Below are 24,392 nucleotides of genomic sequence, written 5' to 3'. Positions count from 1 at the left end.
CCTCATAAATAGGCAATTACATACTAACATGCCCACACAGGGAGTTTCTTCCTGCCTGCGAGCAGTTAGTGGTTGGCTATGCCCTGAAGCGTAAAGATTCATATCTGCATTAAAGATAGTAAATCTACCATGTAGCAATTCAAATATTTGTTATTTATAGGCCTATCTAATCCCCACTTAAAATAATACTTTTCTCAACAACATCCCTAGAAATCAAGGTCCCCAGCTAATTAAGTTTTCAGCACTAAAAGAAACAATACAACTTTCAGTCAGCACAGACCTTGCCGAGCCCTGTAACACATTATTAACCTTTTACTCAAGTGCTCGTAGAAAAACACCCCTAGATAACAAACTCTTTAAGGCTGGTATTTGTAAGGCATTCTCTGTGTTTACAGAACTACATAAATTATAAAAGTAAGAGTCACGGTTTGGATTGGACCTGAAAAAAAATGAAGGTGCAGTCAAGTATCAGCTTTGCTTTCCAAACCCAGCTGATAAAGACTGGTCGGACAACTCCCAGGCAGATTGAAAGAACTGGGAAATGAAAGAGCATGCTGAACACACCTTCTTCAAATATGCATTAATTCCCCAAAGAAGTTCCTTCTGTACCTTTAATTTGCTCCAGGCCAGCAAAGCATAAGCTAGGAATTGTTGATATGGGACCCTATATGAGTATTTACACATGAAAGCACGAATTTCCACTTAAAAACTTTCAATTTGATTTCTTAATAAAAATGTGTACGTTTCAACGCTGCTTACTAGAAGATAGGAATGTATTTTTAAAGTATTTTCAGGGCTGTGCATTCAGCCAGTGAGGCAGCTAAGAACTTCTGCTCTTTGAACCTGTAAAAAAAGTCACAGTTTAAAAACCTGTTTTGAAGCAGTACATTATCTACCCAGAGATGCAACCTGATGTCATGATTCATTGCACAATTTTGTTTATTTAATTTTAACTTTTCTTCCCTTCAGTAGTTTCCCTGTTCCTACAGGCTCAGACCAGTGGTAAAGCTTTCCTTTAAAAGTCACTTCACTTACCTTGTCTCTGGATTATAGCCCAGTATGTAGAAAAATGAATCCACTCGAGCTTTAAACTCTCTAGCAGCAAATATGTCAGAGAAATGGGAGATGTTACACTTCCCTCTGAAAGAAAGAGGGAAAACGGTATTAGAATTCTATCTTGAATAACAGCTATTTTAATTAAGTGCCACTGTAATCTGTGTATAAGCCACAGACATCCTTGTGTTCTCATAAATGTCTAAAACGTCATAAATACAAGCCTGTTGTAACAACCACGCAGATTCTTCCCATGGTGGAAAGGGAAGAAAATTCAATTACAATGTCTCAGATGGTGTTCCACAAACATTCATTAATTCTCATTCAGCCAGCACACAGTCCTGAGGAGCCCAAATTTAATCAGACTAACAAACAATATCTACCCTAGAAATACAATCCTGAAAATGTTTTTACAGTCCTATTACACTTACGTCTTTAAGGAAGCTTCAAAAATTCTACTGTTCATATTATTTGGGAAGTCAGCTTTTAATTTGGAAAGCTAAATAAAACTTCAGTTTAATAACACTTCCAAAGCTATGCTGGTTTTAGCAAGACTGCCATTCTAACAATGCCAATTCCAAACACACAAGTTTCTTCCTTCTACTTTCATATGTAAAACACAAAGACATTTAAAAAGAAAAGAGGATTTATTAGCTTGTTTTGCAGAAGACTTAATTTTTTTAATATAGTGTGTTGATGAAGTCATTATCCTTAAGGATGAGCATGAGGACTAGCTGTAAGAAGTTGCATCTCCTTTCCTCAAGGGTTTGTCAGGCTGTTAATGTTCAACAGCTGCTCCTGTTTTGTCATTCAACTCATCCCGGTTTATTGCCACCAAGTAAATCAGATCAGAAGCAGGCAGACACAAACAGGCCAGCCGGCCAAAGAGTTCGTGCTTTTTATCTAAACCTGATTCAACGCAATAAAGAAAGCACAAGATTTTGCTCTTTTTCAGTATGCCAAGCTTTCTAGTATTAATACAGATAGCATCTCCTTTCATTTGTATTTACTGAGTAGTATTTGCTATTATAAGCAAGCTGCTATGGGGCTTATTCAACGTTGTAAAAGGGTTTGCCAGTCTTGGTTAAAACTGAATGAAAAGTGCTGTTGCCACCAGTACACCAAGATAAAGAATTATTTTGCCTGTAATAATACTGGATCTGTTTGCCTAGTCTTCTCAGCAGAGCTTAAAAGCACTGCATACTTGAAACACTGCACTAGAAAGGTGAAATGCTAAGCTTGCTTCCCTTCCCAACCTTCTCAGGGTAAAGCTCTTCAAAAAAGCTCACCAATCAACAGCCACTGAGAACTTTGCCTCGGAACACGAGCTGGCCGATACACAACATCAACTCCTACAGGTGAGGAAAACACACACCAGAAGGATGAAGGATGAATGAAGTTGCCGACTGTTTTAAGACAAAATCAATACGTCTGTCCTGCGAGCTGAGGCTGCGTAACTGTCCCTACGATTGCCTAATTCCCAGTCAACTGCCTTTCTGGCAAAGAACAAAGCAACGCTGGATATTGCACAGGTCATGCCAGGTTGTAACGGAACATGAGCAAGACCCATAATTGAGATGTCACACACAAATACTGAAAGACAAACTCGTTCGCTAGTATTTACTTTATCCCCGGTGGCTGAAGCTAGTTTCCTAGTTTAGTCATTTAGAAAGAAAGAAAACGAGAAGGGGTGTTTATGTTTCACATTAAATTCGCATTTCAAAAATATTTTAGGGAAAAAGATTTCGTTTCCTTTCAATAATTCATCTGCCAGTTAATAAGTATTTTCCAGATCAGCTCGCACTATCTATGTTCATGAAAGCAGTACATCCTGTTCACAGTATTTCAGACAAGTAGTACTAGATATTACCACAAAGATTTACCACATAGGTAAAAAGGACAAACTTTTACTACACACTTCCACAGGGATCTAACAAGTAACCTCTAGTTAAATTTTTCCACTGGTTAGAGCACGAGATTGGTAGTTACAGTCACTGGTTTCGCTTCCCAGTTTGTCACCCATTCATTGTGTGACCAGAGCCATTCGTTTGCAGAGAGCAGGGAAATAATCTCATATCACAGTACATCAGAATTTCATCTTAACCCTCTTTTCAGACATCACAATATATTCTGCCTACTCTATGTTCTCAAACTGTAAGAACGCCACGTGAAATTACCCTTATGTTCATCTTGCACACTGAAAATTACTGACACGTATTACTCACAATTTCCTAGAACAGAATCGGCAAAAATATAATCTTTACCCTGCAAAAGTATATTCTCTCCGTTATCAGCATCTTTAGATACCATCTACAAGCCTGCAAGAATTACCAAAAGTATGAGCAATCCAGAACGCAGCAAAACAACAGTGAAACCATATGCTAACAGAGAGAAACGAGTGATCTGAAAGGTGCCTAGGGTATGCACTTCCAAACCAAAAGGCAGCAGATAAAACACAGGCCAGGCTGAGGAAGTGATCAGTTCAGCCTTTCAGCAGCCTTTACTCTTTTTGGAAGGGGAGAAAAGAAGGTTATTTTTCAAGTTTGATTGGTATACATTCCATTTCACTCTTCCCTTTAAAGAAAAAAACAGAAATTATGTAGAACAGCAGTTCAGATACTCCCAGGGAAAATTCCACACGCATAGTTCAGTTTCTCTCTGTTTAAGCAGACAGTTAGATTTCCAAGACTGGTTCCATCAAGACAGCCAACCTCCTGCTAGCTTGTTTCTACGCATGCTGATTTAAAATTGGAAGGCGACCTTCTGTAACTCCGAAGAGGCACTGTGGAATTTCATGAGATTCTAGTACACCACTGGAATTTTCCGAGTTTATAAAAACGACCAATATGTAAATCAAAGCCTTCTTCCCACCCATATAACAGAAGCTGCTGCTAGTTTGTCTTGAAGTAAGTGGCTTCAGCAAAGTGACTCTGAACAAAAAAAATGTCTCCAGATGGTTCTAGTGAAACACCATCTGAGCATTATTATCAGGGAGATTATTCAATTTGCTTTTTGACAATATCCATGCATGTTTGGCACGTAGAAAACCTGCTGAAAAATAATGTCTCGCTGTTTCTATTTTAAAACATTTTAAAGTCATGGTGTATCCCCTCAGCCTAGTCAAAGGTTAGCCACTTCAGTTGAAAACTTGGCAAGTGAAGAGAGCAGCAACCTCCAGGGAAGGGCAGACAGTACAGAGAACAATACAGGGGTCCATTACCTCCTGTCTGTACAGCGAGTTTTTAATGGAGCTCTTAGCTGAGCTGCAACAATGACAAGTGCCTGGGAGAAAAAGCCTTTAGCGCAATTTAATCAGGGCAACATACTAACAGTCACTTTACTAGGACATGCTATTGTTAACAGTGAAATCAAACACTGAGGAGGGAAGGGTAGTATTTCTCCAGGAACTAGCAATAACCTGAATTGGAAGTGATGGGAAACAATATCTTCTGAGCAACATTGACTAACTGAGATTAAAATGAGATTGCAGAATTACAGCTCCTTTTTGAATGAGAACAGATAACACAAGTTAATTACTGCAGGAGATGAGGAGAAAGCTGAGCAGTATGATACACACACACCCCCACCCCACCCCCTAAAAAAAAAAAACCCAGAAAAAGCATATCTCTCTCAGTAAGGTTTTTCTCCTCCACGTCTGAGACCTCACCACATCCTCTGTCACTTACCTGAGGGCAGCAGCGTGGTAAGTGTCAACGTAATCTGAAATGAAGAGCTCTCGATTCTTGATAACTGGGTCTGTAATAACAAGCTCTCGTCCAGAGTCTGCCAGAAAGCAAAAACACAAACAGAAAACCACCAACACATTAGCTGCAGTCAGAAAGCATCTGCCATTGCCATTTTGCAGGTATTTTTTACAGGTCAAAGTCTGAGGATGTTTCTTAGATACACACTCCTCAGTGCTAAAATGACAAACACTCAGATTGTTTACATGGCCTGTAAAGTATGGAAATAACTTCATACCCACTTTTACACATGAATTCTCCCTTGCCCTATCTAGGATCTTTGCTGAAGGCAAAGAGCTTTTAAGGGTACTGGAGGACACATCCAGTGACCACTACAAGTGGTCACTCCTAGGTGAAAGTAACTAAGCAAGTTAATTTATCACTAACTTCTGGTTTCCAGGTTAAGGTTTTGGTTGTTTCGCACGTTTAATCTCAAATCTTCCACAAAACCTTGACAGTACTACCTGCTCAGTGCTCTGGCAGAGATAAATACTGATATTCATGTTGAACTACAAAAAATTCTCAGTATTAATGAAAACCTAAGACAACTTTTTCCCTTACTTCTTTAGAATACCTTTGAAGAACACAAAAAAGTACTTCCCCACGTGCACGAGTGTGATAAAAAAGCAGCCGTGTTATCAAAAACGCTCACTTTTTGACAGTGTGCCTGTAACTCCACTGTCACATCAATTAGTAAGAGAAGTACTAGATTTGTGCAGCTTTTGCTAAAAGCACACACAAAGTATCCTTAATGCCTGCAGAAAGGAGAATGTATGCTCAACTTTGTACTGCCAGACACCAAAAAGGTCCTGTGTTCTGTACTTCAAGCATCAACTTTTATCACCACAATTCACCTTGGAGTACCTTTAGAATTTTAACAGTTGCCTCAAGGAAATTTCCTGGTAAGAATAGAAGCAAATGTTATGTCTCCCCTAGAGGCAAGAGATAAATGACACTGGATTACGTACTAAAGTTTCTTCTGCTTATATTAAACCCAAGATCACACTTGTTTTTGCAAAAGAGAAAAGGGGGAAACTCAGCTACGAGTGCTTCAGTTACATCACTTACTGCAATATCGATCACAGTGAGTATTCATACGTGCAAGGCTGCATGAATGTAAAAACCGTAGTTCTCATGACACTGGCAGAATCACAAAAAATAGAAGATTCACCATTTCTTCAGACAACCTGCTCTTGAGCCAGTTCAGTATCAGTACACTGTCCAGAAGGCCGACAAAGGACCTCATGTTTTTTTCTTTTCTATTCTCTCTTTAAGGCATTAGTATAACACAGCACAGTATTTAAACTGTGCCCGAAATGCATCTGGTTATAGCTATGGTTACAGGACATACACTACTTAGAACAAACAAGGCAGGTAAGAAACACTGTCATCCATCTTCCCATATATTGTTTTCATCAACAGCCTGTGCTTTACATATCCCTATGCAGAACGTTCTTGCTTTCTGGACTGTTAAAACTTAAAATTCAGAGTACAAGTAAAGAAGGCCTCACTCTACAGAGCCTAACTTACCATTCTCATTGTGTCTGTCCTGAACCAAATGCTGATAGACTGAATCTGGGACTTCAGACTGGCGATAGTACCATTTGACATTCATAAGGAGGTGGTCCCGTTTACTCTGAAAAAGAAGGTCTAAAGGCATTACTAAAAAGGAAATCAGACCACATCCGACACAATCTTCTAAAGTATAAAATTTGTTTTCACACTGAAGAAAACCTGAGGTAAAACCCAAAACAGAGGAAAACATTTCTACGGCAATGAAACAAAGGCAATGTGCTAATGACAGATTGACTTTCAAACTAGACAAAAGCAACAAGAACCTACTGCATCACCATGCAGTTGTATCTCTACAGCTGATTAGCAAATACTAATCTACTCACTCACAAAAAACTAACCCAAGAAGAGGCAGGGATCAGAAAACGATTGGAATTTTTGGCCTCATGCAGCATAATCTTAATCTGTTAATTTCTACAAACAAGAAGCATTTATAGCTAAATACAGGAAAAAAGTCTACCAGTAGTAACATAATTCAGTGCAACCCCTCGTAACAGTCATAACGAAGAGATACCAGATTTTTTCTTCCCCAAGGACAGATGGATTCAGACATAAGCATAGATGTTCTTTATGACACTCCTTTACACAAAGCAATAGGATGCTGCACTTCAATCCCATTAATTACAGACTGACTGCTCCTGTACCTCACAAAACCAACAGCAAAATTTACACAAAACTATCTTCCTCAAGTGCTCCTTTTTCATTTGAGAATCCATCTACTGGTTTGTTCCTTCTTAGAAGGGAATTGAAGCATAAACACCACTTTTAAAAGAGAATTTTTACATCAAGTTATTACAGACTCTCTGCTTCAGTTTGTCTTTGAAACCCTTGGCAGTCAATTCTTTCTGCTGCTCCAAAACACTTAAAGAAACAGAGGAAGGCCTAAAGGGGAAATTAGCATTCTTTTGGCATGAGGCAACTGCAAGCACCGTTTGTTTTTTCTAGACTACAGTAATCTAGTCCCTTCTAAGACTGCCCTTAAAACATTTCCATTTACAAGTTAAATCACACGTTGCTGGACCAGAAAGTTCTTATCAGCTCTCCTGTTCACATCAGCCTGGTTGTTACAACAATTTCCACCCTCTCTGCTTAATAAACAACATCAAAATCTTTCCATTAAATGCACTTCTTGAAGCCTTTGATTAAAAACACATGTAATACTACAAAGAAACTGCTAGTGGCAGCATTGTGCCAGAAAAAAATTTGTTACCTAATCCAGCACTACCACATGTGCTCTATGTACCGAATGCCTCAAAAACCATTCAAGAACATACTAAGCATACTTGTGCTGTGCAGGAGAAACCTGAACCTACTTCTTTTTCTCCCCACAGTCACAGGCAACAAGCTTGTCTAATGCCTGAAAAAAATAACGAAAAGAACAAGTCTGAGACAACACTGATTTCTGCTGCCTGCTGTTCCAAAAACACGGTTGCAGGCTTTCGTGTTCTCCTGAAATAAAGATCTGTGCATCACAGCTTTTATAAATACTCTCTCTGAATTCTGAAGAAACAAAAAAAAACCAAGCAAATGTTCTGTTACCCTCTTAGTAAGAGTTCACAAATTATGTTAGTGTGAGCAAGAACTGCATGCAACGATGGGAAACGTTAACCCAGCATTTCTCTGCGTTTCTTCGTTGAGAGGAGAAAGCGCCCCTCTTGTGTTACACAAAGCCCCGAGAGCACACTCAGCATCGCTTTGTGGCACAAGAACTGCTCACTTCTATGTACAGTTTACAAGCAGCATCAAAAGGTAATGCCTTCCATCTTCTTGGTTTTTGCCACTGTGTCAGCTGTCTTTCAAACAACACAACACTCGAAGCAGGACTGTAAAGGAGGCATAAGGACATACGTACATGCAACCACGAGGGAGAACTACAAAATGAAGTGTTGAATTTCGTGGTTTCGAATAGCAAATTATGTCAGGGGGAAGAGGAGGAGGACTAGAAATCTACACTCTGCTCTGCCAGGGACGGTGCTTACAATTGCTCATCTACAAATCGAATCATCAAAAGCCTCAACAACAACCAGCGGCCAACGGAGAGATCTGAGAAAAGGAAACAAGTTACTGCGTCTTGGTAAAGATGAGAGCTAGCCATGGAGAGGACAAAGGCAGCAAATGACGAACAGATACAACCCTGTACGTAACCTCACAGCCATTCTGCCACGAGGGGAGGGGGCAGCTTGGCAGAAGGAGCTCTGAAGCGTACCAATTTTGTGTGAAGGTACATCCTTTACGTACCCATACACTGAGATTATGTTGTACAAAAGGGAGAGGTCAAAACCATCAAATGTTTTCATTGCCTTGGCATCGCACAGAGCAGCGAGTTGGGAGGTCACAGCTCTATTGCGAATCAGGCCAAAGGAGACGGTGATGCAATCACTCAACTTCCCTGTCTCAGTTCCTTATCACATCACAGAGCAGCACAGGGCTTTTAGCAGCACGGAGATACAGCCAGGCACTTACAAAGCACCAGGACACTTGGATAGGAGGAATAAGCGGTTGGGAGTGAGGTTTTTCCACTTGCTGCTATAATGGACCATCTCTATCTCCCCTCCTCCCAAAGGACCTTCCCAGTTTGTCATTCAGTCAATGCAAAGACAAGTTTTTGCTTCTTGCTATGTCCCTGTAAGCTCCACTGCAAACACCCACGTTTCCCAATATGCATTTGAAAAAGAAAAAAATGGAATAGCAGGTGATTACAAAAGAGCTTATTAGGAATATTCACACACAATGAAGGCAGTCAAAGTATTTACTAAGTTTTGCGGTATTTTACCACCTCATCACTCAAAAATCCCATACTTGAGGAAAGCATAACGTTTACATATGGTCTGGAGTTTTTTGCTAGTTCAAGCACCTTAATTTGATGGGGAGGTACCCATCTCCCATTTTGAAACTTTGTCCTCAGGCTCACAGAACGCCTTAGTTGTTCCCTTCACTGTGTTTCATTCCAGAGATTAGCAGTTACTCTGCACAGGGAAACAGAACAACAACATTTCCTCCCCTGAAATCAGATTCACAATCACGAAGAACATGGAGAATGAGATTGAATTTCAGCAGGCTGGCTGAATCTAAGAAGTTCTCAGGGAAATGATGAATTGCCCTACACTGCAACCTGCCAACAGGAATGGTATTGACTTCTTTACGTTGATCATGTAGTTGTGAGGCATTGTCAAAGGGGAAGATTACAAAGAAAAAGAAATTACAGGGGGTTTCATAACACAGAAAACTGGCTTTTCTTTCAGTACGCTTCAGAAACAAAAATAATAAAAACTACAGGGGGGAAAAAAGATGAAGAATGAATTAGAACTGAACCAGATGATAAAAACAATAGACAATCAACTCAAATGGTGTGTATACGCATAGATTCGAAGCCATGGTGTACAACAGCTTTCTATGATTTTAACCCCTAAAAACTTAATTTTATGAAACGGGCATTTTCAATGAATTATAAATGACATGAAAATATGAACGCGGCCAATGTACATATCTAAAAATTATCAGCCCCATTATATATCTTTCAGAACAGAAAGCAGCACATGCTGCCCAATGCTGACTGCTCTTCGTCGTTTGAATCGTAGAATGCACACGCATGGCACGACTCGGTGCCTCCACACAAGGAACGCAGCAACAAAAACATTGTTTACAACCAGACGTGCAAGTAACTTTACAGACAACCTCTGCACAATGACGCAACTAAAAGTATGCTGACCTACTAATAAGCTGCTATTTGTGCTCTGCTGATAGCAGTTGGGTTTGGGTTGTTGGGTTAGGTGGATGGACGATCTGATCTCCTTCCTAAATACTACTTTTTACCATTTTTTTATTGCTTCTCATCCAATTTAAAAGCTTCATCTTGAAAAGTATTTTCTGTATCTACTCTCCAACATGCATGATTCCGTGGTTTTAACCTGAGGTTTCAATCTCCCTAAAAATATAAAACGTCTGTCAATCTTGTTTTTCACATTTACATCCTTCATTGCACAGAAATTCCTACACATGCTATTTTGTCAGCCAACTTTCTAAATACGTATGTCATTTACAGAGCAGACTATACTCAGAGGTATCAAGGCGCCAACTTCTGTGGTAGACTATTTATTTTAGAACCATGTGCACACAAAAGAAGCGCCCCCTATTTCACAAAGTGTTCCTTTTATTTTTACACCTTTACCATATGAAAAGCTGCAGACACTCACATGCCAAATTCAGACTTGCAGAAATCACAGCAATGGCAAGTGCTTTAAAGTGTCTTTCTGTCAGCTCAAAAAGATTCCCTGTGCTACAAAACTCTATTCTCTCCTTAAATGAAAAGATCTTCTATTGCTGCAGTACTCAAAAAAAGTAAAAAAGTACTTATTTGGGGGTTTTGTGTTGCTGCTGGTTTGGTTTTTGTTCTTTTTAAAAAAAAGTGAATCGGTTTTGGACATTCAACAAGAATTAGATAAAAATCTGTAAATGGATTAAAGCATCCCAGTTCACAAGCATCTGGTCAACTTCTACCGAAAAATAAGCCTCTCCCTTAAAAGGAAAAAAAATAATCTTACAGGTTATCTTTAAAACTATGAACGTACTGATTTCCACAGCATTTGTGGCAATTCCAAGGTGTCAAGTTTTCTTTTAGAACGCACTTGAAAACTGCACATTACAATTCATATCTTATGAGATTCCACATTCTCTTCCCAGGGTTATGACTAACCAAATTGTGCAAAGGATCACAGATGTCCTGCAGATTCTCTCAGAGGGATTTAAGCAGTATCCTTCATTACTTGCCCTATTTAGATACCATGTTAAATCACAACTAGCTTTGGAAACAACATACCAAATGCTGGAGATGACAGATGGGCATGCTGGAGTCAGTGAATAGCAGCTATTTCAAAGAAACAAACAGCAAAATAGAAACGAGGAAAAGAACATCTTTCCTTCCAAAGGTATTTTCAACAACGAAATTTTTCTATTAGAAAAAAATAATCATGTGATTCATTCTAAGCTATCAAATACTTGGTATTATTTTAACAAGATTTTAACGATTTTAGCAGTCACTCCCCTGTTCAGAATAACCATCTTGCACACCGCAGCATAAGAAGCTCTGGCCCCACAATGCCAGTTTTCAAGTGCACGTTATTTTTAAATACTACAAATCGACCCACTCCTTCGGAGCATTGTTCGTGCCCCAAAAATGATTATTTTATTTCACACAAACAGTGCCAATGACGCTCCATGACTCAGTACCAGCCTGACTCCAACACAAGGGGTAGATCTGACTTGCTCCACTTGCTCTGCCCCACCCCTCCCTGCCATGGTACCCATATTTCTGCTCTTCCTGTAAAAGTATTTTTACACTCACTCAATTTTGACATTTACTAATATTCAAAGGAGGGAGAAAGAAAAATAAAGACTACTCCTATAGGACCCCCTGGGGAAAAAAAAAAAAAAGAAAGAGAGAGGGGACACAAATGAAACTATCCAGAAATCAGGAGCTAAAGAGATACAGCAAGGATCATTTTTCTTCCTACTCTGCAATAGCACATGCAATTTCAAGTTCTCAGGATATCTCTTTGTAGGCTGTTTCCTAATGAAATAAGAAACCCGATCAGCTGTTTGTAAGCCAAGAAAACCAGCTTGGAAACACAGAGGTTATTACTACAAATGAATGTTATTTCTGCAGCTTGATTTAGTTCAGATGCATGCATATTAACACATAATTACTTCTTGCAAACACAGAAGCACCGTCAAAAGCAAGAGCTATCAGTATTCAGCAAGAAATAAAAATGTTAAAGAGCAGCACTAAGTATGGCAGCACGCTGTTTAATCCTCTCTGCCCCTCCAACACAACAGCCCAGGAAGGCAGCCCTTTCGGTTCCTGTCCTCTTAACCTGAACCAACACAAAGCCTGCAACCTTTAAACCTGTTAGTGTTATCTAATGACTATTCCATCTACAAGAGCTTTTCTAATAGAAACATGCCTTGATGGCTTATCTCAGTGCACAAGGCAGGCCACAAAGAACCGCCGGCTTGATTGAGCGCAGCAATGGAAGGCAGGAAATGAGAAGGCTTGGTTAAGCCGCGGATAATCGATCAGTGCATTCAGTGAAGTGTGAGCTGAGCTGGGAATAAGCTGCCTGGGGTATCAAATATTGCCGTTTCCAGGGTAAAGACCCATTTCTGTGATCTATGTAGGAGAAAGCATAATTTATTGACAAAACAATATAGGATTTTTTTCACAATGTCTCATTCTTGACATTTTGTGAATGTTTACAGCGAGAATTTCTCTGGTGTCCCTTTTAGTCACAAGTTTAACCACTTAAACTCCTTTTGGAATTCATGAAGTCACCTCAGCATGCTGGAAATCAATTCAGTCTTGTGTACAAATAACTCAAGAGATGTAAAACAAGCATCACGCTCACCTTCCCCTGAATTTCAAACTTTTACACTCAGCTGCATGTGCACGTGAGCACTCGCACACCTTCAGGGCCGCACCTGTCCTGAAAACTACATAAGAAACACAGTCCTTTTGCTCAGAGTCTCTCTGCTTGGTTGAGAATATTATTTGTTCTAGATTGCTGCTACAGTTTCCGCAAAGTTTGAAGCAACAGTGTTTGCAAACGACGCCAAACTTTATACAGTACAGACAGGTACGTGTAAACAGAGTTGCTTCCTATATAAGGAGAGGGGAAAGCACACAAACCCCATAAAGATACCTGTAAATCTCAGCCTACATACACACTGATATACATATATATCAGCATACTCATATGCAAGTATAAAACAACAATCTGTTTGCGTATACCTTTAAACTTTTGAAACAACACAGCCAAAATCATGACTCAATATCTGCAAGGTCATGTTTTGCGCGCTACAGGGAGATGGCCAGATAGCCAAAACCCTAGAATCCAGCTATCAAGGCTCAAGCCTTTTTAAAAGCACTAGGTGATATGCTACTTAGCTGCATGTTAATTCACAGTAGCTGCCATATGTTGTCTCCTAGTGTGGGTGGTTTGGCATAATAGTTGCTAGACTGTCTTAAAAAAATACAGCCTTCAGATCACCAGAACTGTACTATCAAAAACTTGCTACGTTGCCGTTTTATGAACAGTGGATGTTCTGGTGGGATAGCTATTATAGGCACAAGGCAAGAACTCTATAGCATATGACAGACAAAGAATAATTATGGTAACCGAGAACTAGGGAAAGATCCATCAGAAACCACATCAAATCGCACCAAAAGACGGCACGAACCTTAGTGAGTTCAACAGTAAAGTCTCCCTCATAAGGATACAGGTTAGCACTGGATTTCGTTGTGCTTCAACTATATGCACTTCTAAGGCAAATCTCAACAAACTGAGCTATCCGAATGCATCTTCCTCTCCTCCCTCTGTCAGCTCCTCAGCTCTGCCTTCCCCTCCACACTTTTATAAAATCAACTAATATGGAATAAATGTTACCTACCAGCTCTTAATTTTATTTAGTGTCACCCAAATCTTCCCTTCCCCTCAATTTCTGCCTTCCAGTTGTCCAAACTATCTTGAAATAATTAAGCCAAAAATCAGCCCAAATCGCTCAAGAGCTGAAATGCTATTCAAAGATTTAACCAGTATGTAGACCCAGCTTCACCAGCAGACCTTCCCAGTAAAATCAGTATGAATTAGTTCTTTGTCTTTTTGCAGACACCTCAACTATTAACCCACCAAAGTAGGCAAGTGCTTGCAGATTTAAAGGTTCCAAGTCCATTGGGGTCTTTAGGTGGGAGGTGTTACACATTAGCACCTCAGTTAGGCAAATATCACTCCACAGAAATGGCCTCAATAAGGAGGAGCGCTCTGCACTCCTAAAATTGCGCTTTAGAGATAAGATTATCCTTTCCAACATACTGATAAGATTCATCCTCAAAGGACTAGTAACTTCATCTAGAATCAGATTCAGACAACAAACTCTTTCAGACACCTCTATTCCCTTCTCCTGCTACTATTTTCGCACTGTTTTCAAAACCATGTCCTCTAATTATTTGCTTCCAAATGAACTGCCATGGGGTGCTTGTCAACAATTCCCCTTGACATAGAGAGGCTGACATTGATTACGCTGAATGCCAACAACAGGGTATCAATCTGTGAATTAGGCATCCTATTAAAGAAAAAGGAAACACAAGGAACAAGTGAAAATGTATCTAGGCAAACAGTCATTCCTTCCCAAGACCTAAGCCCATATGGAACAAGTAAGACACTTGCCATGAGCCAAATAAAAATTAAGCCTGTCTTTCCTGAGTCTTGAAAAATATTCTAAAAAGCCACTGTCTAACAGTCAAACGAAATGGAGTGTTCAGGCTTTACCAGCTTTGTTAAAGAATAGGTAACTTTGAAAGTGTTTTTAGAGACATATTGCCATTAAAATTTAACATTGTCTCCTGTTTTCTACTGAGACAGAAGAACAAAGAGATGTAAAAAATAAAGTCTACTGTACAAATTACCGGCCCAAGTTAGTTTCAGAATTACATGCTTTTACATACACAAAAGAGTATGTGTAATTATATAAAAACAAGTCCAAACTAGAATTGGTCAAGACGAGACTACACTGAAATGTAGTCATTGAAAATGAAGCTACGAGGGCATCGGCCATCTGTCAAAGTAGAACTGTTTTCAACACATACAACTTCTAACCAGCCTTTGTACCCCAGCTCTGCAGATTCCTCTCCTGCAGTATCAAAAAAGGATCCATCTTTTCTCATTGGAATTCTGCTCATATTCATGCCCCAGAAAATGTGATCAATCAGCAACAAACATCATCTCTGTTTTTAAGATTACAAAAGTAGTCAACTGGGACTGAACAAGAAACTACTCTATGCAGTCTTTGCCCAAGTTATTTGTGTTTTCTCAGAAATTCCCAAGGCAATTTCCTCCTTACCTACACAGCTCAAAATCAATCCCATCTCCCCCGCTTTTAGCTGGTAGTGACACAGAAACAGGGGATCAGAAACAGCACCCTTACATCCTACAATATATCAAATATCACATATTAAATAAATATTCATTCATAGGGTTTTAACTTTTGAACCACCCAGAAAACAGAACCGAACACAGCCTCATCCAAGTTTCCAAGGAGAAAAAGAACATTACTCATTTCAGGTAATGACCATACGAGATTTCGTTATTTAAAACAAACTATAGTATTTATTCCATAAACTTTTCAGCTTTACTGGAAACAAAGCTGCTTACTGTGCCAAGATCTAGCAACTCACCTGTTTTCCTATCAGTGCAACACACTTAAGTACACTTAAAATTTCAGTGCAATTCTAAATGACAAAAGATAATTTCATCCTGTAAAAAAAGCAGTTATGCTTAAAAACCAACTGGCTTAAAATAAAACTATCACAAGATCTTTCATGAAGGTTATGGGTCATTGCTTACTACCTCATTTAATCCCTTTGTGGTATCTTTCTGCTCCGTTTCCCTTTTATGTTCTTTGAATCCCATCTGTGGTTCATGGTGTCAGTTACGCTGAGCAAAAGCATAAAGTAACCACGCTATTACAGTTTACAGCTACCCACGAACGAGACGGTTTAATTATAGCTGTCAGGGCTAGAAGACAGTGTGTCCACCCGCTTCTGCCCCCCATGAAAGCTTCTGTGGCACAAAAAGCTCTCCCCAATTGACTGCTCCACTCTTGGAGAAAATAAGCAGCTGCCTACACCAGTGGATCCAAATCAGCGAAGTGCCTACGGATCTGCTGAACCCTAGAGAGACAAACTTTGTGCTGCCTCCACAAAGGCCCGGGAGGAAAGCAGACGGACACCGTAGCCGGAGACAGTCAGTTGGTCCATCCAGGCTTGCTGTCTCCGTTTCAGCGAGCCACACGCATCACCCACGCCGCGCGGCACTGCGCTCGCGCTGAAGATCCATCACCACGCACCAAGCTACTGCATTTCCACAGGCACACGCACAGGGTACCCTCAGCCCTACTGCACAAAAATCACAGGGGAAGCAGTGGAGAGGCCACACCTCTGCTGTTATTTCTACAAGGACCGCGGAAGCCCTATAAGAAAGACGCAAACAGGGGTGAGAATTCATTAATAGGCCGTAATTAAAACCACTGCTAGAGAAAGCAATAAGCACTATTTTTGATCACAGCATCTCCATTTATGTCTGCTGCTTCTACGGACTCCACTTTGATTACAGATTATGCCTTTCCCAGAGAAGCAAATTTGGCAGCAAGCTGCTGACACAGTATTGATAGCGACCCTCCTTACCACCCGGGCTGATTAGCATTTCTATTGCTGCACTGCATGCGATACACATTGTACATCAAATACGCTCTGTGTCAGGCATAATAAGCAAACAGTTACCTAACAACTAACAGTATTACAAATGCATTTAACTAATCATTGAATATATGCTCTGGTAATTAAATTCCATTAGGGTTTTTTTTAAGCATTATCCCAAAGAAATGCAACACTGAAATGAAGATACCATTCAGACTACGCCTGACATTTGCCATTAAATGTCATTTATAGTATATAGCTCAAATCTAATTGCTGAGCACCACCAGCCACAGCATTTATCACTTTATTAAAACAAGCAGCACACAGCAGTGGGACTATTCCAAACCATCATATACAGTTTAAACAGATTTCTCACCTTTTAAATATAAATATCAAGAGGCCACATTTTCTTTAACATCTCACTAAGGGGTTTACCTTTTAACAAAGGGATACCAAGAGCTAAAGGATAAAACAATCAGGAGACAGTTTGCTCTGCAAACCCAGCACAGAGTTTGAACAGTCATATGGCTCTTAAAATATCGCCTAATCGTCAGGGGAATTTTATGACAGGAGAAATTAAAGCATCTCTGCAAGCTGGCCAGTGTTGCTAGCAAGCTGGGTTTTAAAAATATAGAAAGAAAAAAAAATACAGACTGATTGGGCAGATCCTGTGACTTGGCTATTTCACACATAAACAAGTGTTGTTCCTATGAGGAAATAAAGCGTATTTGGAAACATTTTCTTCCCAAGCATTTATTTTCCTTGTGCAGCTTCTCAGAGGATGTAAGCATTTCCTCATGAAATGGGCAGTTACTTAAACGTTTACATCCTCTAACTGCACCTAACATGCTGTGTTATAGAAAACTCTAACGTTTTAAACTAGGGGGGGGAAAAAAAAAAACAACAACTGTTTTCTACACATGTGCTTTATTTTATTAGGGTGTTCAGACACTGTCAGATAAATAGGGTTATGACACAGCCTTAATAAAAATAATACTGTCAGTAATTAATGTGAAACAAACCAGAGCAGCTAATTAAGAAAACAAAACATCAGTCTTAAAAAAAAAAGTCAAGTTGTAGAAGACAACTGTATCTTACTATACAGGGAATTTCTGATACAGATAGTAGCTGTCTGCCACGATCTCAACAGCTAGAATTAGCAACACTAGACTTTATATTTTTTCTTTGTATTTATATGTAAATCAGTATTAAATAAATATGCCCAAAACTAGGTCCACAGGCTGCAATCTAATCTAAACCTGTAGATTGGAAAGATGGCCTTCATTCACCTGGAAATAGCTAGATATTGAAAATGCTAACATCAGAAATAACTACACTGGAGAATAAAATGGATGCATTTACCTGCTATAAAAGAAAAATGCTCAAAGGAAAAGTTGTGAGAGAAGCATAAAGAAAAAAGGGAGAGGTACAAAGAGAAGGAAAAAACAAAACAAAACATTTTCTCAGGTGCTGAAAGTCATGCATAAACATACAGACAACTAAGATGAACCACAAGAAAAGGAGTTCCTAAAAGATTTTTTTTTTTTTTAACATATAGTACGCATACTGGGGACACCATCTGCACTCATTTGAATTACAATTAAATTGAATACAGACAGCCAAGGTAATACACAGTTCTAAGGCTCCTCATTTGTCTTGGGCAATATAATCATCAGTACAACGTTAACAAATGAAGCTACTAATAGCTTCTATTTAAACAAGTCAAGGTGTCAACTCAGAGATCCAGAAGTAGAATGCTTTGAGACCAACTAATAGTTCCATAAACCATTCAGTCCTCCTGCAGAATTCAAATTAATCCACCTTATTACTAAAGGCATTGGATGACTCTTCTTTGCCAGATTCAAATGCTCTTGACTCAGAAATCACCATGTGTTGCTACTGAAAGCTTATACCCTTCCCACTGTTCAGAGCACAAGGATTTACATGAAGCATATCATCATAGCAAATTCTTTTTTACAGACTTATTGAAAACAACAAGGTACCCCGATTAAGAATTCTGTGCATAACCACTACCTATAATTGCAGAAACTGGCAGGCTACCTTAAAAAAAGATTTTTCATAAAGCAAACCAAAACACGCTAACCAAGTGTTAGTAAAACTTAAGGAAGTTTGCATAAAACCTTATTTGACTGTTTCAGACCTAGCTCATTGTTTAGATTAGTTTCCTTTTACCAAATACAATCTTCTCAGCACGACTTGAACTATTTTTAAAACCGCTATGAACGTCGTTCTTCAGACTGCTTACCAGGAGTCTCACTTGGAGAAAAGAAAAAGCATTTGAGGTTACGTAATGAAACTAAAGCACTCTCCCTCTCTTTGACCCACACGTTAAGAGGCAGAAGCCTACTTAAATCAATACTGGAGCACGTATCTGAGAAGCTTGTGCAGTTGTCCTTGGCTCTGGCCATACCAGCTCTCTGACTTCTCCTTGGCACAAGCTCAGGTATTTGACTGCACAGACCTGCACAGGGCACAGACCATGTGGTCTCAAGGCTCTGAAAGCTGTGAGAATGTTGCCAGGCTGGAAGGGACCTCCTATAGCACTTGGAACCGGAGGGAGGAGGGGAGAAAAGGAGGGGAGGGGAAAAGAGTCCTAGCTCACTGGCACCCTGACCCTAAACCGTACGGAGCTACCTGAGTAGTTATTACCTAAGAAAAATGAAATATTCACACACTGACACAAGTGACACTGACAAATCTTTTCCAACACTTCACCTAGTGTAAACTATAGCACTTGTCCCACAACTGCTTTCCAACGAGCACAGTAATAAATGAATCTTTAATACAATGCGGTATTAGGTCAAATTTAAATATTTACCACACAGCGTATGTCAAACACAGGCATGCTCCAGATACTCTCCCAGCTGTTTATTTTCATGGCCCAATGTCTTTACTGACAAATAGCATCGGTTTAATCACCTCTCCACACTCAGCATCGAAAGGCAAATATCAAACACCAGCTACAGCTACCGCATTAGCCCTCTGCAGCATCCCGAACAGCCAGCATGGGGAACAGAGCGCATCCAGAGGACATGCCCTTCCTAATCAGAAGCGAAGATTATGCAGTACACAGACTTACACCAAGTCGCAGGTTACGCTCGAAGACTGCAGAGAGCACCATGACAGCTGCAGTTCCCAGATGAAAGATTTATGATATTTTACCACAGTTAATGTAATTTTGCACTTCAGAGTGTGAAGTTTTTAGCTTAAAGGTCCAAACTATTCCAAAACTCAAACAGCTGATATTGAAAGCATGTTCTGAGAGCTCAGAAAAGCACACAGAAACAGCATCTGAACACAATTTTCAGGTATTTCCTTACAAATTTGCCTCAGCTAATGCAGAGAAGCACTCAACCACAGACCATACTGGCGATCTTAATCTTCTTTGATCATGAGCACAGCACAGGGAGCCAGAATTCCTAGGTTTACGAACAATTTTGCAATACAAATATGCGAAACACTACAACACATCAGAACCAAAAAACTAACATCAAATAATAGCTTCCCTTTTTGAAAACCTATTTCTCAATCGTTTCACAACAGACTTTCTGAAGAGCATCCAAGGGAATAGCTTTCTGCAGATTTCTTGACATACATTGCCTGCATTGTGTGATATTATATATTACGCACCTTCTGCCTCACTAGGTCCTAAGGTTCAGGCACATCAAAGCATCCAGTTGCCTTTTTTTGTCTTTTTCTTTTTTAAAAAAACATGAAGAATATGAAAGCACATATTGAAGCTGGTACTTGTTAGCAGACCCATTTTCATCTCTTTAAACTCAAAGAGAGTAATTCCCTTGAAAACTGTCACAGCATTTTTGCAATCCATAAAGAGGAAGTTCAACAGCCTTAGGTCACTAATCATAACTGCAGTAGATACAGAGCATAAATTATGCCTTTCTATTTCACAGTAGTGAATCATGTATATTCTTCTATCTTATTTACTTGATTCTTTCTATAAATCGAATATTCTACACGTTCGTAGCCAGTGGGGTGTAAACAGCTGCAACTCCTTTCTCTAAAGCGATATTCCTAGCATTAACACTCCACCTCCCTCCCTTTCTGCAAGGTTATGTGAAAGCCTCATCTTAACCATTCTTAACCACCTCTTATTTTCCTTTTCAATTTACAATGTACGTACAGGTGCCACATTTATTGCTGTGTCTACTGCACAGTTAGTGTAAACAAATGGGTAACGCTGTCAAGTAGCCTTAACTCGAATCAAGAATCTTTTCCATATTTAAAGCATTGTTGTGTAGATGAAGTTCAACATATATTTTATACTGCAGCTACTCTAGCATTTCTTACAATACCTAATGCACTTCATGAAGACATGTACTACACTGGGATACAGACTTTCTGGGATGTTCACTCACCACAAAGCATTAGATAGCTTTCCCAGCAAAATTAGGATACAGAGCATAAAGAGGAAGTGCAAGCACTTTGGTGGTGTTAGGCTATTTGAATACAGCCCTTCTGAATCAGACATCCCCTGGAATTCTCCAACTGCAAACCACGGCAGAAGGGATGAATATTTTTTCCCCCCCACAGTCATCAGTATGAGACATGGCCAGCAACAGCACCTTTAAAATTCAGTGTTGTAAGGTACTAAATTCATTATTTGACCTGCCAAAATCCTCACACTGACTGTGCCTAGTAATGAATCCACTTCATGGAAATCTCAACTTTAGAAGAAAACATAGAGCTTTGCACAATTATTTAGCTATGAAATCTAGACAAGCAAGACCCAAAAGTTCAAGAACCCTAGAGATATATGTGATAGAAGAGAAAGGAATCTGTAATTAGAACATCCTTCTTCACAGCCCATCAAATTTTATTTACAATGTCTTAGACTAGAATCTGCTGCATTGGTCGTACAGACTGATTCCAACACTTGTCCCAGCGAAGATCCTATATGTATCCTAAGGTTGAAACGTTAACCTCTACCCAGGGTTTTACAGCAAAGCCACAACTGTCATATTTTGTGTTAAAACGTCAAGAGCTTCCAAAGAGCTCCACGACGTGAGGCTCAATTTAGGGTGCTTCTTTCACTTCTCTCCATTCGTCTGACATTTTTTAAAGTGTTTAGTGACCTAAGGAAGGAAAAAAAGCCAAAGCCATGAAGATTGACTCATCCAGCCAACTGCAAAACACGTGAAGAAAATCATAGAAAGCACACTGATAACCAGAAGAGATATACATATATCTGCAACTGTGCTTTATACACAAACAGCAAATTAGTTAAAAGAGGGACTTCACAATAGAATATACCTGGAATGAGAAGATCCACCCTTACAATTTTGCTACCTACAATTAGACTTGTTTTAACCCAGGATGCCTAAAACACAACCCTTATGTAATTAATGAAGTACCTAACACACAACATAGTAAGACAATTCCTTTTATGTTCATAGAATGCAGACCAAGCACAGAATTTTGGTTCAACAAACTGTGAGCTGTCAAATAGGTTAATCATAGCAGGCGTCTCTTCATTATTAGGCAATGGGAGTAAGAGGTATTGCCTCCTGTGATTCTTTACCACGCTGCTCAAGTCAATACATTATTTCATAAAGCTCATGTTTGAACTGAATTTTATAAAACTATGCTTAGCTACAGATGACCACCTTTCAGAGAGCACTGTATAGATTGCTGGGAAGACATTCCCATCATCTGATTAAAAAAAGTCAAGGATTTGTCAAGACTCATCTTGAGAAATCCAGAGCAAATCACCATTACAGGAACACAATCCACATCAAGAGGCCTAGTCCATTACTCCATTCACCGGCTTGCAAGAGCGCCGAATAAGTCCCCTCTCATCATCACAATCTGTTATGAAAATGGAAACTGCTGGAAAACATTTCTTTTCATAGCCTCACTCTCTAGGAACTTTTACAGCACCCGAACTTAATTTTTGAGAAGGATCCTTACATTTAGACAGACTTCTGCGTTGTATTTTGTGCTGTAATTACAACTGGTATTTTGCTATTTTAAAAATAGCAAATAATTTCCCTTTTACAAATAAAAGGGAAACAGTTTGCTGTCTTATACAGCATTTCTTACATGAGGTATAGTAATCATACATAAAGGTGGACAGAAAAAGAATTGCTTTACAGAACAACACAGCCTGTATGATTTCCAAATGGAAAAAGTTCAAATAAAGTTTAAGATTTGCTTCGCGCAAGTTTGTCTATTTTAATAATTTTACATTGCTTTTAACCTTAAAATGTTCCAAGAAACAAGACACTGAAAGGAATAAGATTGAAAAACCCACAGAAGTTCTGCTTAGAAAGCAGAGCAGGATACTTATGCACTACTAATTTAATTAAAGAGTTATTTTCCTTTTAAATACCCTCTAATGGCCCAAAACGAACTCAGGCTGATTTAAAATCAATCACTTTAATCAAAATTACAAGTTCAAATTCTCCATGGATTAGTGTTCAGCGACTACAGAGTCAAAAACGCACATCCATCACAGCCCTGCTTTTTACTTGCTCCAAGTCCCAAGTAGGGAAAAGAACCGGTTCCCGCATTTACACTGAACACGTCAAACTCGGGCCCGTGCCGACAGGCAGCTAGCCAGCCCCTGAGCCCAGTTCTGCTCTCTCAACAGGCCCTCGGTAGCACACAGACCTCATCACGCCCGTCTTCTGCACAGAAGGAAAAAGAACTTGCAAAAGATCTGAAACTCTGGTAGACAGTCACAAGGTGGAGCTGACTGGAAGCATTTTCCTAAGTGGCTCTGCCGTATAAAAAGGAGATGTATTGCCTTTCCTGCGGCTCCAACACAAAAACACATGCCAGGTATTCAAAGAACATCTATACTATTTTCGCTTCCATGTGCCAGCATTTTTGTTCCTCTCACCAGCAGCCCGCTAGAACAGACATCTTTCTTCAATCTAAACAGAATCAACACCTTTTGACACAGTGTGGTGTACTAACCTCAAATTTACTGAAGACAGACCAAATAACCGCTTGCCTTCAAGAACATACTTGCTCTACACAACAATCACACAGCAAGACTGGGGGTAGCGCGCGGGAACAACGCATCAGCAGCGGTAATCCAGAAAGCGGACATTTCAGAACACACACCAGCTCCCAATGCCCATCACGTTATCAAGTGCTTCACAGTGAAGAGGAACAACAACTGACCTTTACTGATAAAGACAATTGCTACCTGCTCGAGCAGCAGCACGACAGAAAGGCAAGAAATACTTGCAAGGGAGCTACCCACAACTGAAGATCCACACACGTGTGTACCAATAGCCTTAAATGTCCCCAAGTCCTGGAATCCTAAGGAAACTAGGGAAAACAGGGAGAAAGAGTCCAACCAAGTCAAAGACGGGACAGGGAAGAAAGAAGAGAGATTTCTGATTACACTGACATCTCTGCACTGATTCAGGTGAAGAGATCTCTCTACCAAGACTGACAACACTGCAGACACTTGCCACCTCCCACCTTCAGCCACGCGCTGTTCTTCTAGAGCGCCCCAGACAAAACCTTTAGTTCAGCAGCTTCAGTGATGTCTTCCGTAACTGAACTCGCACTACAACTCAGCTGCACTTTCTCCAACGTAGCTGGAAAAATCAAAGGTGTCTGTTCTACATATTATGCATTATTCTTTTCTGCCCAAGTTTTATTTTGAAGCATCTAGATAGGACGTACAAGCTTGCACATCTAAGTTGCCTTTAACCACACCTACAGCACAGCTACTATGACAGTTTCACAGCTGTGATAACACAACATCGAAACACAACTCC

General features: G+C 39.7%; 1 protein-coding gene across 1 annotated transcript in view; it reads right to left on the bottom strand.

Annotated features, from left to right (window-relative positions):
* RERE (arginine-glutamic acid dipeptide repeats) overlaps window positions 1-24,392 on the bottom strand; it is a 173,986-nt gene that overhangs the window by 114,203 nt on the left and 35,391 nt on the right. Inside the window, exons 3-5 of the mRNA XM_086476019.1 lie at window positions 6,327-6,432; window positions 4,740-4,836; window positions 1,036-1,140 (exon numbers count right to left, since the gene is read on the bottom strand). Coding sequence (XP_086332145.1) covers window positions 1,036-1,140; window positions 4,740-4,836; window positions 6,327-6,432 — 308 coding nt within the window. The remainder of the gene's footprint in view (window positions 1-1,035; window positions 1,141-4,739; window positions 4,837-6,326; window positions 6,433-24,392) is intronic.

Source organism: Leptosomus discolor, chromosome 20 (assembly GCF_034619465.1).
Source record: "Leptosomus discolor isolate bLepDis1 chromosome 20, bLepDis1.hap2, whole genome shotgun sequence".
NCBI classification, from domain to species: Eukaryota; Metazoa; Chordata; class Aves; order Leptosomiformes; family Leptosomidae; genus Leptosomus; species Leptosomus discolor.
This window is presented reverse-complemented; position numbering and strand designations above follow the sequence as displayed.